The sequence below is a fragment of the Lagenorhynchus albirostris genome, chromosome 1 (genome assembly GCF_949774975.1).
Source record: "Lagenorhynchus albirostris chromosome 1, mLagAlb1.1, whole genome shotgun sequence".
NCBI classification, from domain to species: domain Eukaryota; kingdom Metazoa; phylum Chordata; class Mammalia; order Artiodactyla; family Delphinidae; genus Lagenorhynchus; species Lagenorhynchus albirostris.
The window spans coordinates 92,852,951-92,871,580 of record NC_083095.1 but is presented as its reverse complement, the minus strand read 5'-3'; the positions used below and the strand labels follow the sequence as shown (position 1 = coordinate 92,871,580).

At 38.6% G+C, this 18,630-nt stretch overlaps 1 protein-coding gene across 1 annotated transcript in view; it reads left to right on the top strand.

The window, feature by feature from the left end:
* Window positions 1–18,630, top strand: part of ATP8B4 (ATPase phospholipid transporting 8B4 (putative)) — a 198,039-nt gene that overhangs the window by 136,348 nt on the left and 43,061 nt on the right. Inside the window, exons 19-21 of the mRNA XM_060164306.1 lie at window positions 7,750–7,897; window positions 10,886–11,069; window positions 11,748–11,971. Of these exons, the coding sequence (XP_060020289.1) occupies window positions 7,750–7,897; window positions 10,886–11,069; window positions 11,748–11,971 (556 nt within the window). The remainder of the gene's footprint in view (window positions 1–7,749; window positions 7,898–10,885; window positions 11,070–11,747; window positions 11,972–18,630) is intronic.

Genomic DNA, 18,630 nt, shown 5'->3' with positions numbered 1-18,630 from the left:
TTTGTTCCTGAACTTTGAAAAGAAAGGAAGCCTTAACTGTCAGCACCCCACTTGATACTTATAGATGAAATCTCCCAACCATTTTACATTGCCTTACTCACTGTAGAAAATGGCTGTATCATGCTGGTTAGAAGCTATGACTGGAGACTGCATATGAGTTGGGAAATCTCATGATTACTGACATAATTTTATTATTATTATTTCTATAAGTTTAACAAGAGAGTCCATAGGGTCTATTGGGAAAATATTAACAATTTATTTAATAATTAATAGTAATTAAAATTTTTACCTCAAGAAAATCTTTTTCTTTAAATGGCTTTTTGTTTTGGGGGGAATTTAACTCTTGCTGAAGGAGGATAGATGTAAACAGATCAAGATTCTAACGAGCCTATTGCTAAATGCTTTGAGATAGTGCCTGGGACCCTATGGTAAGCAGTAGACATGCATTCTCTTGTTTCATTCTCAAAGCAACCCAGTGGAAGGTGTTATCATTAACCTTGTTTTACAGATTAGGAAGTTGAGACACACGTAGGGTAAGTAATGTGCCCAAAGTTTCACAGCCAGTCAGTGGTTCAGCTGGGGTTGAATCTAGGCAGCGTGGCCCCGGAGCCTGTGCACCCACTCACGTGTCACGTGTCTCTCTAAACACACCTTGGGTGTATTCTTACTCTCCTTAAATAGCTAATATAAAAAGTGCAGTCGTTGAGGCACATGGCTGCTTCACTTGAGGTCAGACACCAGGTTAGCAACTAGAGCAGAATGGATTTCAGGGAGAGAGAGCAGGTGTAAGAGGAAGAGTACAGGCTCTGTGTTAACTGGAGCCAAGTTGGAATCTTGTCTTCATGCTCCTGGCTGGCTAAGTGACTTTTGAGATGCTATTCAACCACTCTTTGTTTGGTTTCCTCATTTGTAAAATGGAAAAACACACAAATACCTACCTTGTAAATTATTTTATTTGGGGGATTAATGTAAGAACATAAAGCTTTATGGCTATTCAGTGAGCATCCTTCTTGCCTTCCCTCCTCTCTTTCCACTCCCTCCCTTCCTCTCGCCCTCTTTCTTCAGCCATTGTTCTCAATCTTTCCACCAAAAAGGACTAATTTTTAAAAATATTTCCCCAATAGACCCTATGGAGTCTATTATTAAAATCATATCAATAATAATAATAAAATTATATCAGTCACAGTTAATTAGATTTCCTAATTTTTATTTGGCAAAGACACACATAATCTTCAGTCACAGCTTCTAACCAGTGTGATATAGCAGTTTTTTACACCAGGTTGATGTAAGGTAGCTGAAAGGAAGATAAAACTTTAAAAACTTAGGGAGTCTCTACGTTCTTATCATAGAAAATTCTACACTTTTCATTAACCTTCTTAAGATACTGAAAATAACATGCTGACTCCCATTGCAAATTTTATGGATCCTCTTCCTCTGTTGATTACATTGAATAACAATATTGCAGGTTGATGGGACAGCACACACAAAGGCATACAGATGTGAAAGATATGTTATGTTCCAGGAGCAACCTGTCAAGTTGTAGCTGGAGTGTACTACAGAGTTATGGGCGGGGATAATTTTTCAGAGATGAAGTGGTGATAGATTGAGTGATAAGCCAAAGTGAATATACTTTATCCTGAAGGTACTGGATGGATGGAGAGGACTTCTAAGCAGAAAAAAGACAAATCCAATTTTGTACTTTAGAAATAACACTGTAGTGGCAGGATAGATGGAGTATGTTTGACAGAAAATGAATGGGATGGGTAGATGGATGAGGAAGCTGTTGGAATACAATACTCAAGTTTAGGGATGATGAGGGTTGAACTAAGGCAGCGAGGTGGTAAGAACGGGCAAGGAAAAAGTGGAATGAAATTGATAGCTGTTTCGGAGGTAGAATGGATAGGACTTGGAATTCGACTTGATGTGAAGAGATGCAGAAGGAGGCTCTGTCACTTCTAGCTTGTCTGACTTCACAGCCTGGAATACACTGAGCTGTGCAAGAAGAGAAACTCATTAAATTTTCTAAAACTGAACTTGAACCCCTTTTCTGCCTGGTGACAGAACAATTAAGTTAGGCACTCTGGGTAAATTTAGTTCACGTCTAGGATGTGCAATTGCCTTACCTGTCACTGATCCTCAGCGTCTATCCTGTGGCCTCTGGCACTTCCCATTTCTGTGTCCCTGTCTGGTCTCTGGTCTCTGGGTTGCTGGCTGTCCCTGTTGGCTGACTTCCGCATCCTCCTGAGGAAACATGGAAGTTTAGGGGCTCTTCCTTACCTCTCTGTGTCTGAGACGTGCTCTCACATGGTTACCTCTCTTTCTTCTACTACCCTCCATGTCACCATGCTTCAGTGGCAACGCGTCCATACTCAGATTCCCGAAAACTTATCTGAGAATTCCATTATCCACTCCCAGTCCAGGGTGTGGGTCAGCACCCAGGCTTCTTCTAGTGATTCACGAGCATCTAACCTCCTCTTCAAAGTCCCTCTCCTCTAGGCTGGATGGGAAATGGAGAAAAGGAGTCATTTTTTTCTAGTCTGTTGCTTAGGGCAACAGTTTATGCCCTGATTCCTTTAAGGATTAGTTTTTTGACACTTGAAGAAACTTTTCTCTTCCCTCTCAAAAAGCCCAATGAGTGGAATTCCAGATTGCTGGAATTCAGGATGACAATGCTGCTATGAGTTTCAGGAGTCCATTTTGGTACTCAGAAAACAAAATCTTGACTCTTTTGTTTTCTCTGTATTTGGCCCTGTCAGATCCCCCGAGGCAAGGTATGTTTCTGAGTAAACAGAGAGGGTCACCTGTGGTGGCCGTGGTAATTGCAAGGGGTGGGGAACCGAAGTTAATTTCTCAAGATTTTATCCAGCCACATGTGGTTGACTAAGTAGGTGACATAACTGTCATTACATGGAAGGAATGTGGAGAAATATGAATTCCTATATACTGTTGTTGGGAGTGTAAGTTGGTAGAAACTTTCTAGACGGTGAACTAGCAATATATTTCAAAATTAGGTATGTGCACAGTTTTGACCCAATGATTCTTACTTCTAGGAATTGTCCTTAAGAAAAATAAATGGACAAATGTATGTGTGTGTGTACGTGTGTGTGTTTGTATACATACATACATATTGTGGCATCGATTATGATAATAGAAAATTAGAAATTGCTCAAATACCCAGCCACAGGGATTTTGTTAAGTACTATGATATATAGATGGAGTGAGATACTATCCAGTCTTAAAAGTGATTATGTGTTTTTTGACATTGGAAGATGTCCACGATATATTTAAGTGAAAAATGAGTTGATGAAATTTCATGCATAACATTATCCATTTTTTTAAAAAAGTATATATGTATCTATGTATGTATACGTATAAAACACTATACATCTATATCCATATCTACCTACCTACCTCCACATCAAGTTCTTGAGAACATATACATACAGTTGTTCTCTCTTGGTGATACAATTATGGATCATGTTTGCTTTCTTCTTTATGGCTCTTTGTGTTATCTGAAGTTGTAATAGTGTCCATACAATACTTTTACAATTAGGAAAAAAGCCAAAAGATTATCTCCATTTTTTTTAGTGAGGAGGGAAAAAAGTAAAGATTTTCCATCTAGACTAATTCTTTCAGGACTCTTGAGGCCACCTTGTTTAACTTGCTGGCAAATAATGTTTATTTCAATTCAGATTTGGAGATTACCCCATTCTGAGACTCTACAACAGAGAGGCAATGAATGATAGAAAATTCTGTATGAGAAGAATCAATACATTTATAGTATACAGTTGCTTTATGTTATGGGGAAAAAAGAGCATCCAAGAAAAGTTATTACTGGAGGTGCTGCTCTCTATAATCCTAATCTTGGCCACTTATATCTAAACCCATGGCTTTGGGGATGAAATATTGAAATGATAAATTTACACCACTCAATTTTCTTGTGTTACACCTTTGAGTTCAGTGGGTTAGAGTTTTGCTTTTTCATGCAAAAACATTAAAAAGAAGTATCAGAAGAAGAGGATCTAAGTGATAGTAACTCTTGGGAGGAAATGACCTAAATGCTCATATTTAAACCTGTCAGATATGTTTCAATTATTTCATAAACATTGATATGTAAGTTTCATGCATATCATGCATGCATACAGCTTGTTTCAAATTTAATGTCATGAAAATGTTTTAGACACATTGAGTCCTGGGTTAACTTTGCTGCCATAGCTGCCTTAGTATTCAGGGCATGCCCAGAAATCTACAATTAAACCCTGTTATGCTTTCTCCAAAGATTACTGCATTGATTACATTTCTTCAATACATATGTCTTCTGCCCAAAGAAAAGCAGACTGAGGATGTAATTTTGCTTGGGCTGACAAGCAAACCCATTACTTGTTTCATTTTTGTTGCATTGAGCACATGTTTTATTGTTAGGAAAATTAATTAAACCATGAAGTGACTCTACTGCTTCTGAGTAGTATCCTAGTGACATACCTAGGAACTGACATTTCCTCTTTAATCAGCAAAATACATATTGCATTTTTTGCACACCTACTTGATGGAAAGTTATTGTTTGAATGAGCAGGGTTCATAAATGCAAATGGCTCCAGGGCCAGGCAGGAAATATTAGTTGTGTGATCTGGGCTGTACAAGGCATTATGGAATGTTTGGGGCTTTGGTGAAGGTGAACAACACGTTGTCCATAAATTCATACGGATTCTTTTTAGACATTATGCAGGCCAAACAAAATGCACCTTGTTCCTAATTCTCAATTTCTAGTCACCCCGGCAAAATGTTTTAGTAAGTTTAGTTTCTATCATAAATTGTAAAATTTTAGAGTACTCACTAATATTGGAGACCTTCCAGTACAGCCTGGTACAGCTGCCTGAGTTTTCATAATGGTATCAACCAGTGTGATTCATTGGTATCATTCCCCTAGATTCTAATAAAGATACCGCTTCAGGGGTTGAGTATCTTATAGGTCACACAGTTAATAAGGGATGAAACTTGGGCTTGACATCAAAATTTCATGTACTTTCTCCCTTTCTCTACTGTTGGCAGAGTACTCTTTTACCCTAACTGGTGCTCTAGCGCTATGCCTTTTTCCCAACCTAGAGGCAGCCTGTGGCTAACTATGTGTAAACCTTTTGGTGCAGTAGACAGAGCACTAGGAATTTGAAGACCTGGGTTCTCGCCTGGGTCTGTAACTGACTAATCAAGTGGCTAGAGGTCAGATAGCTCAACTGTGGGCATATGAGATATCAGAGGCAGACCTTGGGCCTGAAGCCAGATCTCCAGGTTTCAAGCCCAATGCTCATATCAAAGTCAAAATTGTATTTGTCTAAACATGACGTCATGGTTTCAGTCTATTTTCTAACAGGTCGTTTTAAGGTTTGAATATAGAGCGCCTTAAGACTGACAAAATGACTCTTTCTCCTACCATCTCTTTTCTTTATAGATTGCATGTAAGCTAACGTGGGCCTAACTGTGCTTTGCTGTGTTTGTGGTGGCATGGGGCTGTGAATGCCAAAGTCGCCTCAACCGATAATACCTTTCTGCATGCCAACATTGTAACAGACTGCCCTTCATTACAGAGCTTGGAAAAATCAGGCACTCTTCTGTTTTAGCATTTGTTACTTGTATTCTGTAGTTAAAGCATTGTGTATCATGCCTGCAAAAATGTATAATTCATATTCCACGAAGGGAGTTATGTGTCGCTTTTTCCCTCCTAATAAATTGTTTGGCGAGGACCAGCTGGTGTTTGAAGAGCTAAGTTCCAGGAAGAAAAAGAAATGACAGCTATAGAGCATGGGCAAAGGGCTGGCCTGTTTGGAGGGAGTGCGGTGGGGATTTAAGCAGAGCCGGCAACACTGTCCCTTTTCTGCCCGGAAAAGGGTTCATGTGAGATGTTAGGAAGACAGTTTAGGGGAAAAAAATCCTAAGTAAATAGAATTTCAGCCAATACTTTCATGAACTTCACCCTTCTTTGGAATGCTTTCATTCTCTGGGGGAAAACAGAGTTTGAGTCATTTATACAGCAAGTGAGAACTTTACTGAAAAGGAAACTTCAGGAGATGTTTGCCCTTTGGTGCTTTCTGAGGACCTAATTTATGAGCTCTGCAACACTGTCAGAGAAATGTTCATTTTGGAGGAACTTGTCTCTCTTGCTTTCTTCATTATATGGACTGTAAATTTTCATGAGTGTGAGGAGGATTCCCTGACATGATTATCTGATGCAAAAGCCCTGTATCTCCCACTTAAAACAATGATTTTTCATGTCTGTTCTCCCTCCCGCCCCCTTCCTTAACTCCCTAAACTTCACACATAGCACTCTGACTTTATAAATCTTTTTATTTGATTCTGCAAACTGATTGCTAAAACGTATATTATCATCCCTGGAGCCAAGGGCATGTAACCTTTGGGTTCTCTGGGTTCCTTAAATGCAGGATGTGATTTTGGTCCTGGACAGCAGAAGGAGATGTTGAGCCAGAAGATGTTTTTTTAAAAAAAACTTGTAAACAAATTAGTGTTACAATTTCAAATAATTAGAAAGCTGAGGGCTAAAATGACTGCTTTTGTAATGTGAACATTCTCTTCTTTCAGAGGAACCACAGCAAAAAACCATTTAAATAAATGCTTTCTACATAAGATGAGTCTTTGGGGAACCATTTCATTTTGCTTTTAAGACAAAACATCCATTTTCTGGCCTGTCTCTCACTCCCCATTCTCTCCTGGGCACTTGTTTCGTATATGCTAGTTGTGGCCTAAAGTGTTGGTGGCTGGCTTTGGCACTCAACTTCGGAGCGCCGACTGTGTAGTTCCCACAGGTTGTGATTGAAAGTTCTAGCAGTCATGTCAGCTTGCCCTATGTGACTTCAGAGCCTGTCATCCAAGGGGTTCGGAGAGGAAATTTTCCTTCCTTTAAAGGCATTGTCTTTCCATTTTGAAGAGAAGAATAAAATGCCACTTCTAACGGTGTTAAGTCACAGTACAATCTTCCTCTTAAGCAGCAGAGATGGTTGAGTTGTGGGCAGGGTTATTCTAGTGCTGATTAGATCTAGGACACTGGAGGGAGTTTCCATTTGGAACTACCCTCTACACTTTGGTGTCTGTAGTGTCTTTCCCAGAAGATTTATTCTATTGTTTCGGCTGATGAGTACAATTTTCACTTAAAATATTCCATTATGTTATAATGACTATGCCAATTCAGTAAACGCCTTTATTTGTTTTTATTGTCAAGCTTCTAAAAGATGTGCTTCTCAGAAGACTGCCGTTTTAAGTTGGATCATGTTACATTGTTCTACAAGTTGATTAATTTATTTTATATACAGAATTCCCTGGAATTCCTAGAAGATTTCATCAATTGTCTTTAGTCTTTCCCTTTCCATTGTTTAACAACATCAGGTGCCAGATCAGTGGTTCTTAAGTCCATGAAGCTCAGGTAACCTTATGTATCAAATTTATCAAGAGCACCTAGTTCAAGCCCAGCTCAAGATGATGATTTAGCCTTTAGGTAATCTAAAACGTTCGAGATGATTCTGATTTCCTATGTTTACCCTCCTACTTCCTGGAATTTGCAAATTTGCTATGGTATCCCCATCGCAAAGAATTATCCAGCTAGCTTACTGAAACTGTATCTCATGCAGCAGTCTGTCTGAATAGTGATGAAATGAATTTACCTCTAGGCCAGTCTCTCCTTAGAGTTAATAGGTATGCTCTGTATACTTTGTTATGATTTGCCTTCCTCCCCTCTCCTTTAAGGAAAGCAAAGGAAAATTTGTTTGGACAAAACAGAAGTTTTTCCAATGGCCATGTAGTTTTTGAAAAAAAGCAGCCGCTGGAGTTGGACTCAGTTGTAGAAGAAACCGTAACAGGGGATTATGCCTTAATCATAAATGGCCACAGTTTGGTGAGTTTGCTTAAGGCTTTTTGTTCCTTTTTCTCCACCCCAATAATCATTTCTTTTGTGCTGTCATAATGAAATCTTTTTTTGTGTATTCAAAACAAATGACACTACTAGAAATAGGGCATATGCACTGATTTCCTGTTTGCAAAGGAAAGGGAAACTTCTAATATATATTTCATACATTATTGCTTGAACCACCACAGTGAAGGGGAGGATCTGAAGAAATACTGAATTCAGAGGATATCAATCTTGTCTAAATGACTACAGACCGTTTAGCAGTACTGTTTAAGTGCTTTTCTGAGGGAGAGTGTCACAGCTCCCTGTTGTTTAATTAAAATAATGCAACTGGATAGATGTATTGCAATTATTGCTCTTGCTAATGTTTGTGATTTGCAGAGCGCAACCTGACCTTCATATAATTACCACACCAAATTATTGCCATTAAGATACCTCTAGTGGTCTTTCTAAATAGCAGCATTTTAGAGCGATGCCAAACAATTTGCTTTGATTAGGAAATCTGGTTCTTGTCGTAATAGAATAAACTTGCATTGTACTTCTAATGTAGTTCAGGTTCCAAATCTTGAACAAATATCAAAAGCTCTTCTGAGTTTCTAATTTAGAAAACAAAAGCTCTGATTGTACTCCAGTGAAATTATCATTTATATGCACAAAGAGCTAATCTCACATCTTTCTCCGGCTTTGATGATCATTTTCCACTTTTGGGAGTTTGGAAAATAAACGTATCTTCTTGTAGACAGTTTCTTAGAGGACAAAAGAAGTTGGAAATGAGTATATTGTATTCCCCCCCTTGTGATCAGCTGTCTGTTAGTTCTTAGTGCTTAGAGCGTTATCCAGCTGGATTCCAGACGTAATGATGTGTTGCCTTCTACACCATGGAAAGTTACAGAGCTCAGTTGCAGGCCAAGCTTAGTTGAAAGTTTGTCCAGATGACACGAACTTCTCCTTTGCACAAATGAGCAGCAACTGAAAATTCTAAGCCTGTCAGCTGGGACTTAGAGCTGGCGGTCTTCAAGCTGAATTGCCCTGGGACCAACCACAATAGGGAAAGGGTCCCAAATGACTTGTGCTTTGACTTTCCCTCAGGCTCAAAGAGGCCAGTGTGTGGGCAGTTAGAGTACTAAGGTGATAGCACACAAGATTCTCTCTCTGTCTCTAAATCTGTTGAAAGAAAGAGCTAAGATAGACACTCTTCAAGAACCCCCTCAGCTTCAAAGCCTGAAGCTTATGAAACCATGAAATGTCATTTTTAATTTAAGGAGAATTGACTGTGTTTCTACTAGTATGGTCAGTTTTTTAAAAAAAATCATGATTCCAATTTGCTCAAATCTTGATGCTTTGCAGAATGTAATTGGGTCTTTCTTTCTCACAGTCTGTGTCTAGGTTTTTCACTTGTTGATAATAAAGAAAAAAGAAAAGAAAGAGATGGGAACCATTCTGAGCAAGACAGCCAGTTACACACGTTCTCTTTCAGAGAGGGTAATTATATTTGAGAAAGCTAACTCACAATTTCCCCTAAGAATTGTAGGCTTTGACACGAGAATTTTCTGCATTAGAGTCATGTTTTTATACTCATTTACCCATCCTTCCATTCATCCCATTAACATTCATTAAGCATGTCCAGGTCACTGTGCTAGAGGCTGAGGATAAGGATGTGAAGAGAACACAGTCCTTGTTTTAGGGATTGTCATCTGGTGAGAGCTAATCTCACAGTGGTATGACAAATACTATAAGGAGGAATGGACACAGTGCTTTTTTTGCGGTATGCGGGCCTCTCACTGTTGTGGCCTCTCCCGTTGCGGAGCACAGGCTCCGGACACGCAGGCTCAGCGGCCATGGCTCACGGGCCCAGCCGCTCCACGGCATGTGGGATCTTCCCGGACTGGGGCACGAACCTGTGTCCCCTGCATCGGCAGGCGGACTCTCAACCACTGCGCCACCAGGGAAGCCCGGACACAGTGCTTTGAGAGCATAGAGGCAAAGCAGCACATTTAGTTCCTCATGGGAAAATCAGGGAAGACATCCTGGAGGAAGTGATGTTTTCAGGTAGAGGAAACAGCAAGTACAAAGGCACAAAGGCAAGAAGGAACCTGCCAAATTATGGAAACAAGCAACTTGGCCTGACAGGAGTAAAGAGTAAACCTGAAGGTGGTGGTAGAAGACAGACTCAAAAGGAATATAGGGGCCAGAGTGTGAATGGGCTGTGAACATCTCACTAAAGATTCATTCAAAGATAATGATGACTCTAAGTTTAGGTGGATTCCTGTTTTCTTTTAATGTGTTTATTAAATAATGTAGAGATGTTTTCTAGAAAAAAATTGTACTTAATTACAAAGGATTATGTTCTCTTTTTCAGTCCTTCTTTGGTATGTCTAAGAAGTGCAAGGGTGTAAATGGCTGGGGAACCCTGTCTGAGACACAGGTTGCATGCCACCCTTTGCACAGGCCTCTCTTGATTTCAGTCGCTATGTTCGTCAAGGGCTAATCTCCAGATCATCTGCTTCTCATTTGCTCTCACATTAACAACCACAACAAGAAACACTAAATATACAAAACAACAGTGCAAAGGAAACAAAAATGTCATCATGTAGAACAGACAAATCATCATTTTGTAGTTCATTCTAAACTTGGTGAGGTGATGGATTGGTTCTGGCCTTTGCTTTTCCTTATTTTAGTGGATTCCGGACCCTTTCCGGCATTCAACTGTATCTCTCCAATGCAGCACGATAATGTATCAAGGAAGAAACACAGGACACTGCGTCTTTTACTTTTATGGTAAACTTCCTTGGCACTAAGTAGGAGTTCAATATTCTTTTCTTTTGTTGTTTGTGTGGCCCTGAGTCAACAATGACTTGTTGAAGTGAATGAAACTGTTTAGAAATCAGCTGAGAAACAAGAAATCTGCTTCCCAAATGACATCTCTCATTTATTATTTCTCGTTCTATTGTGGATTTAAAAAAAAAAATAACGTAGGCCCATGCTCTAGAAAATGATGTCAAGAACGATCTTCTAGAACTTGCCTGCATGTGTAAGACTGTGGTTTGCTGCCGAGTCACCCCTCTCCAGAAAGCTCAAGTAGTAGAGCTGGTGAAGAAGCACAGAAATGCTGTCACTTTGGCCATAGGCGATGGAGCCAATGACGTCAGCATGATCAAAAGTAAGGGGACATTTGCTCAACGGGGCGTGCTGCAGACCTGGAGCTCCCAGGTTCAGCACTTGGCAATATGTAATGGAGATTGCATTGCAATTTAATTTTCCCAGTGTTTCTGAAATTAATACTTTTAGGGCTCAATTCATCCACCATTATTAGCATTCATTAAAAACAAAAAAGAAAACACCTTTAACTAAATCATTTATGTTATTGGTCACTGTTTGGAGAAATAAGTAGCTATGGTGTAGAGGAATGAACATTAGATACACAGTCCCAACACTAAGGTTTAGTCCCAGCTTTGCCACTTACAAATTGTAAAACTTTGTTCAAGTTACTGAACTTTCTGAGTCAATTTTCTCTTTTGAAAAACTAGGATAAATACCTATCATGAGTGTTTCATGAGATAATATATGGGAAAAATTATAAAATGCTATGGGTTTCTGTGAATAAATAATAACATATAAGAAGAGTGATAGGGGAATTCCCTGGCGGTCCAGTGGTTAGGACTTGGTGCTTCCACTGCTGGGGGCCCGGGTTTGATCCCTGATCGGGGAATTAAGATACCGCAAGCCAAGTGGTGTGGCCAAAAATAAAAAAACAAATTAAAAAAAGAGGAGTGATAGGTTCCCCAAAGAAGTTGTGTCTTTGTTTGAGGAGTGAAACTGTCCCTCTTCTCCTTTGTAGGTGCTCACATTGGTGTCGGCATCAGCGGCCAGGAAGGACTGCAGGCAGTCCTAGCCAGCGACTACGCATTTGCACAGTTTAGATACCTCCAAAGGCTTCTCCTTGTTCATGGAAGGTGGTCCTATTTCCGAATGTGCAAATTCTTACGCTATTTCTTCTATAAGAATTTTGCATTCACACTTGTGCATTTCTGGTTTGGTTTCTTCTGTGGTTTCTCAGCCCAGGTTGGTAAAAAAGTTTCTTTCTTTTATACGATCCCCTGGATTGTAGATGACTGTTGTTCATGGCTCTTTACTAATCAATAGAGATCATTTTTATATATCTAATATAAATGACAGTGTGACAAATTATGTAATGGATAGTTGACTTGAGCTTTGAGCCCAAGAAGAATATATATTTAGCTAGAGTTTTATTTTTTGCTTATTTACATAGTAACTAATGATGACTCCTTCCTGTGCATTTTAAAGTTTTTATTGAAATTTTGGGTATGATGACAGGTAAGCTTGATGTAGAGTTTTAATTCAGAATCTGAGAAACACTAATAAGAAAAGTTGAGGCATATCTGTTGGAAAGATGATCACTCACCCAACACACTGAATGTAAATATTTTAAATCAGGGGAAGGAATTGCTACCCTGACCTCAAGGCTGTTTGACAGCAATTCATCAGCTAAAAATTGATCCATAGGTTATGTTGGTAGCAAGGAAGAAAAATTAGCAAATTCATAAATTAGGATTCTATTTTTATATCTACTTTTAAAGGTTACTACATTTTAAAGGTTACTTAACCCCATATCTTGGATATCAGGAAAATTTTGACGCTGGGTATCAACTGTGAAATGTAAGACTTATAGCATTTAAATATATTTATGAATAAAAAATGGCATCAATATTTTAAACAACAGCAACAAAAGAAAAAGGTTGTCCTTGAGAATGAAATGGTAACTATAACGATCATTAGAGATTTCTTCAATTGTTCTTCTTTCCTCTTTTTTTTTTTAACATCTTTATTGGAGTGTAATTGCTTTACAATGGTGTGTTAGTTTCTGCTTTATAACAAAGTGAATCAGTTATACATATACATATGTTCCCGTATCTCTTCCCTCTTCCGTCTCCCTCCCTCCCACCCTCCCTATCCCACCCTTGTAGGTGGTCACAAACCACCTAGCTGATCTCCCTGTGCTATGCGGCTGCTTCCCACTAGCTATCTATTTTACGTTTGGTAGTGTATATAGTTCCATGCCACTCCCTCACTTTGTCACAGCTTACCCTTCCCCCTTCCCATATCCTCAAGACCATTCTCTAGTAGGTTTGTGTCGTTATTCCTGTCTTACCCCTAGGTTCTTCATGAACTTTTTTATTTTCTTAGATTCCATATATATATATGTTAGCATACGGTATTTGTTTTTCTCTTTCTGACTTACTTCACTCTGTATGACAGACTCTAGGTCCATCCACCTCACTACAAATAACTCAGTTTCGTTCCTTTTTATGGCTGAGTAATATTCCATTGTATATATGTGCTACATCTTCTTTATCCATTCATCCGATGATGGACACTTAGGTTGCTTCCATGTCCTGGCTATTGTAAATAGAGCTGCAATGAACATTGTGGTACATGGCTCTTTTTGAATTATGGTTTTCTCAGGGTATATGCCCATTAGTGGGATTCCTGGGTCATATGGTAGTTCTATTTGTAGTTTTTTAAGGAACTTCCATACTGTTCTCCACAGTGGCTGTATCAATTTACATTCCCACCAACAGTGCAAAAGGGTTCACTTTCCTCCACACCCTCACCAGCAATTATTGTTTCTAGATTTTTTGATGATGGCCATTGTGACCGGTGTGAGATGATATCTCATTGTAGTTTTGATTTGCATTTCTCTAACGATTAATGACGTTGAGCATTCTTTCATGTGTTTGTTGGCAGTCTGTATATTTTCTTTGGAGAAATGTCTATTTAGGTCTTCTGCCCATTTTTGGATTGGGTTTTTTGTTTTTTTGTTATTGAGCTGCATGAGCTGCTTGTAACTCTTGGAGATTAATCCTTTGTCAGTTGCTTCATTTGCAAATATTTTCTCCCATTCTGAGGGTTGTCTTTTCGTCTTGTTTATGGTTTCCTTTGCTGTGCAAAAGCTTTTAAGTTTCATTAGGTCCCATTTGTTTGTTTTTCTTTTTATTTCCATGCCTCTAAGAGGTGGGTGAAAAAGGATCTTGCTGTGATTTATGTCATCGAGTGTTCTGCCTATGTTTTCCTCTAAGAGTTTGATAATGTCTGGCCTTTCCTTTAGGTCTTTAATACATTTTGAGTTTATTTTTGTGTATGGTGTTAGGGAGTGTTCTAATTTCATACTTCTACATGTACCTGCCCAGTTTTCCCAGCACCATTTATTGAAGAGGCTGTCTTTTCTCCACTGTATATTCTTGCCTCCTTTATCAAAGATAAGGTAACCATATGTGCATGGGTTTAGCTCTGGGCTTTCTATCTTGTTCCATTTATCTGTATTTCTGTTTTTGTGCCAGTACCATACTGTCTTGATTACTGTAGCTTTGTAGTATAGTCTGAAGTCAGGGAGCCTGATTCCTCCAGCTCCATTTTTCGTTCTCAAATTGCTTTGGCTATTCGGGGTCTTTTGTGTTTCCATACAAATTGTGAAATTTTTTGTTCTAGCTCTGTGAAAAATGCCATTGGTAGTTTGATAGGGATTGCATTGAATCTGTAGATTGCTTTGGGTAGTAGAGTCACTTTCACAATGTTGATTCTTCCAATCCAAGAACATGGTATATCTCTCCATCTATTTGTATCATCTTTAATTTCTTTCATCAGTGTCTTATACTTTTCTGCATACAGGTCTTTTGTCTCCTTAGGTGGGTTTATTCCTACATATTTTAATCTTCTTGTTGCAGTTGTAAATGGGACTGTTTTCTTGATTTCACTTTCAGATTTTTCATCATTAGTGTATAGGAATGCCAGAGATTTCTGTGCATTAATTTTGTATCCTGCTACTTAACCAAACTCATTGATTAGCTCTAGTAGTTTTCTGGTAGCATCTTTAGGATTCTCTATGTATAGTATCATGTCATCTGCAAACAGTGACAGCTTTACTTCTTCTTTTCCAATTTGGATTCCTTTTATTTCCTTTTCTTCTCTGATTGCTGTGGCTAAAGCTTCCAAAACTATGTTGAATAAGAGTGGTGAGAGTGGGCAACCTTGTCTTGTTCCTGATCTTAGTGGAAATGGTTTCAGTTTTTCACCATTGAGGACGAAGTTGGCTGTGAGTTTATAATATATGGCCTTTATTATGTTGAGGAAAGTTCCCTCTATGCCTACTTTCTGCAGGGTTTTTATCATAAATGGGTGTTGAATTTTGTCGAAAGCTTTCTCTGCATCTATTGAGATGATCATATGGTTTTTCTCTTTCAATTTGTTAATATGGTGTATCACGTTGATTGATTTGCGTATATTGAAAAAGCCTTGCATTCCTGGAATAAACCCCACTTGACCATGGTGTATGATCCTTTTAATGTGCTGTTGGATTCTGTTTGCTAGTATTTTGTTGAGCATTTTTGCATCTATATTCATCAGTGATATTGGTCTGTAATTTTCTTTTTTTGTAGTATCTTTGTCTGGTTTTGGTATCAGGGTGGTGGTGGCCTCATAGAATGAGTTAGGGAGTGTTCCTCCTTCTGCTATATTTTGGAAGAGTTTGAGAAGGATCGGTGTTAGCTCTTCTCTAAATGTTTGATAGAATTCACCTGTGAAGCCATCTGGTCCTAGGCTTTTGTTTCTTGGAAAATTTTTAATCACAGTTTCAATTTCAGTGCTTATGACTGGTCTGTTCATATTTTCTATTTTTTCCTGGTTCATTCTCTGAAGATTGCTCTTTTCTAAGAATTTGTCCATTTCTTCCAGGTTGTCCATTTTATTGGCATAGAGTTGCTTTTAGTAATCTCTCATGATCTGTTGTATTTCTGCAGTGTCTGTTGTTACTTCTCCTTTTTCATTTCTAATTCTATTGATTTGAGTCTTCTCCCTTTTTTTCTTGATGAGTCTGGCTAATGGCTTATCAATTTTGTTTATCTTCTCAAAGAACCAGCTTTTAGTTTTATTGATCTTTGCTATCGTTTCCTTCATTTCTTTCATTTATTTCTGATCTGATCTTTATGATTTCTTTCCATCTGCTAACTTTGGGGTTCTTTTGTTCTTCTTTCTCTAATTGCTTGAGGTGCAAGGTTAGGTTGTTTATTTGAGATGTTTCCTGTTTTATAAGGTAGGATCGTACTGCTATAAACTCCCCTCTTAAAACTGCTTTTGCTGCATCCCATAGGTTTTGGGTCGTCGTGTCTCCATTGTCATTTGTTTCTAGGTATTTTTTGATTTCCTCTTTGATTTCTTCAGTGGTCACTTCGTTATTAAGTAGTGTATTGTTTAGCCTCCATGTGTTTGTATTTTTTACAGATCTTTTTCTGTAATTGATATCTAGTCTCATAGCATTATGGTCAGAAAAGATACTTGATATGATTTCAATTTTCTTAAATTTACCAAGGCTTTATTTGTGACCCAAGATATGATCTATCCTGGAGAATGTTCCATGAGCACTTGAGAAGAATGTGTATTCTGTTGTTTTTGGATGGAATGTCCTATAAATATCAATTAAGTCCATCTTGTTTAATGTATCATTTAAAGCTTGTGTTTCCTTATTTATTTTCATTTTGGATGATCTGTCCAGTGGTGACAGTGGGGTGTTAAAGTCCCCTACTATGATGTGTTACTGTCGATTTCTCCTTTTATGGCTGTTAGTATTTGCCTTATGTATTAAGATGCTCCTATGTTGGGTGCATAAATATTTACAATTGTTATATCTTCTTCTTGGATGGATCCCTTGATCATTATGTACTGTCCTTCTTTGTCTCTTGTAATAGTCTTTATTTTAAAGTCTATTTTGTCTGATACGAGAATTGCTACTCTAGCTTTCTTTTGGTTTCCATTTGCATGGAATATCTTTTTCCATCCCCTCACTTTCAGTCTGTATGTGTCCCTAGGTCTGAACTGGGTCTCTTGTAGACAGCATATATATGGGTCTTGTTTTTATATCCATTCAGCCAGTCTGTGTCTTTTGGTGGGAGCATTTAATCCATTTACATTTAAGGTAATTATCGATACGTATGTTCCTATTCCCATTTTCTTAATTGTTTTGGATTCGTTATTGTAGGTCTTTTCCTTCTCTTCTGTTTCTTGCCTAGAGAAGATCCTTTAGCATTTGTTGTTAAGCTGCTTTGGTGGTGCTGAACTCTCTCAACTTTTGCTTGTCGGTAAAGGTTTTAATTTCTCCATCAAATCTAAATGAGATCCTTGCTGGGTAGCGTAATCTTGGTTGTAGGTTTTTCTCCTTCATTACTTTAAATATGTCCTGCCACTCCCTTCTGCCTTGCAGAGTTTATGCTGAAAGATCAGCTCTTAACCTTATGGGGATTCCCTTGTGTGTTATTTGTTGTTTTTCCCTTGCTGCTTTTAATATATTTTCTTTGTATTTAATTTTTGATAGTTTGATTAATATGTGTCTTGGCATATTTCTCCTTGGATTTATCCTGTATGGGACTCTCTGTGCTTCCTGGACTTGATTAGCTATTTCCTTTCCCACACTATGGAAGTTTTCAACTATAACCTGTTCAAATATTTTCTCAGTTCCTTTCTTTTTCTCTTCTTCTTCTGGGACCCCTATAATTTGAATGTTTGTGCATTTAATGTTGTCCCAGAGGTCTCTGAGACTGTCCTCAGTTCTTTTCATTCTTTTTTTCTTCATTCTGCTCTGCAGTAGTTATTTCCGCTATTTTATCCTCCAGGTCACTTATCCGTTCTTCTGCCTCAGTTATTCTGCTATTGATCCCTTCTAGAGTATTCTTAATTTCATTTGTTGTGTTGTTCATCATTGCTTGTTTCATCTTTAGTTCTTCTAGGTCCTTGTTAAATTTTCTTGCATTTTCTCTATTCTATTTCCAAGATTGTTGATCATCTTTACTATCATTATTCTGAATTCTTTTTCATGTAGACTGCCTATTTCCTCTTCATTTGTTAGTTCTGGTGGGTTTTTCCCTTGTTCCTTCATCTGCTGTGTGTTTTTCTGTCTTCTCATTTTGCTTATCTTAATGTGTTTGGGGTCTCCTTTTTGCAGGCTGCATGTTCGTAGTTCCCGTTTTTTTGGTGTCTGTCCCCAGTGGCTAAGGTTGGTTCAGTGGGTTGTGTAGGCTTCCTGGTAGAGGGCACTAGTGCCTGTGTTCTGGTGGATGAGGCTGGATCTTGTCTTTCTGGTGGGCAGGTCCACATCTGGTGGTGTGTTTTGGCGTGTCTGTGGCCTTATTATGATTTTAGGCAGCCTCTCTGCTAATGGGTGGGGTTGTGTTCCTGTCTTGCTAGTTGTTTGGCATAGGCTGTCCAGCACTGTAGCTTGCTGGTCGTTGAGTGAAGCTGGGTGTTGGTGTTGAGATGGAGATCTCTGGGAGATTTTCACCGTTTGATATTATGTGGAGCTGGGAGGTCTCTTGTGGACTAGTGTCCTGAAGTTGGCTCTCCCACCTCAGAGGCACAGCAGTGACTCCTGGCCTGAGCACCAAGAGCCTTTCATCCACACAGCTCAGAATAAAAGGGAGAAAAAGTAGGAAGAAAGGAAGAAAGGAAGGAAGGAAGGAAGGAAGGAAGAGGATAAAGTAAAATAAGATAAAATAAAATAAAGTTATGAAAATAAAAAATAATTATGAAAAAAAAATTTTTAAGTAAAAACAAAAAACGGACGGACAGAACCCTAGGACAAATGGTGAAAGCAAAGCTATACAGACAAACTCTCACACTGAAGCATACACATACACACTCACAAAAAGAGGAAAAGG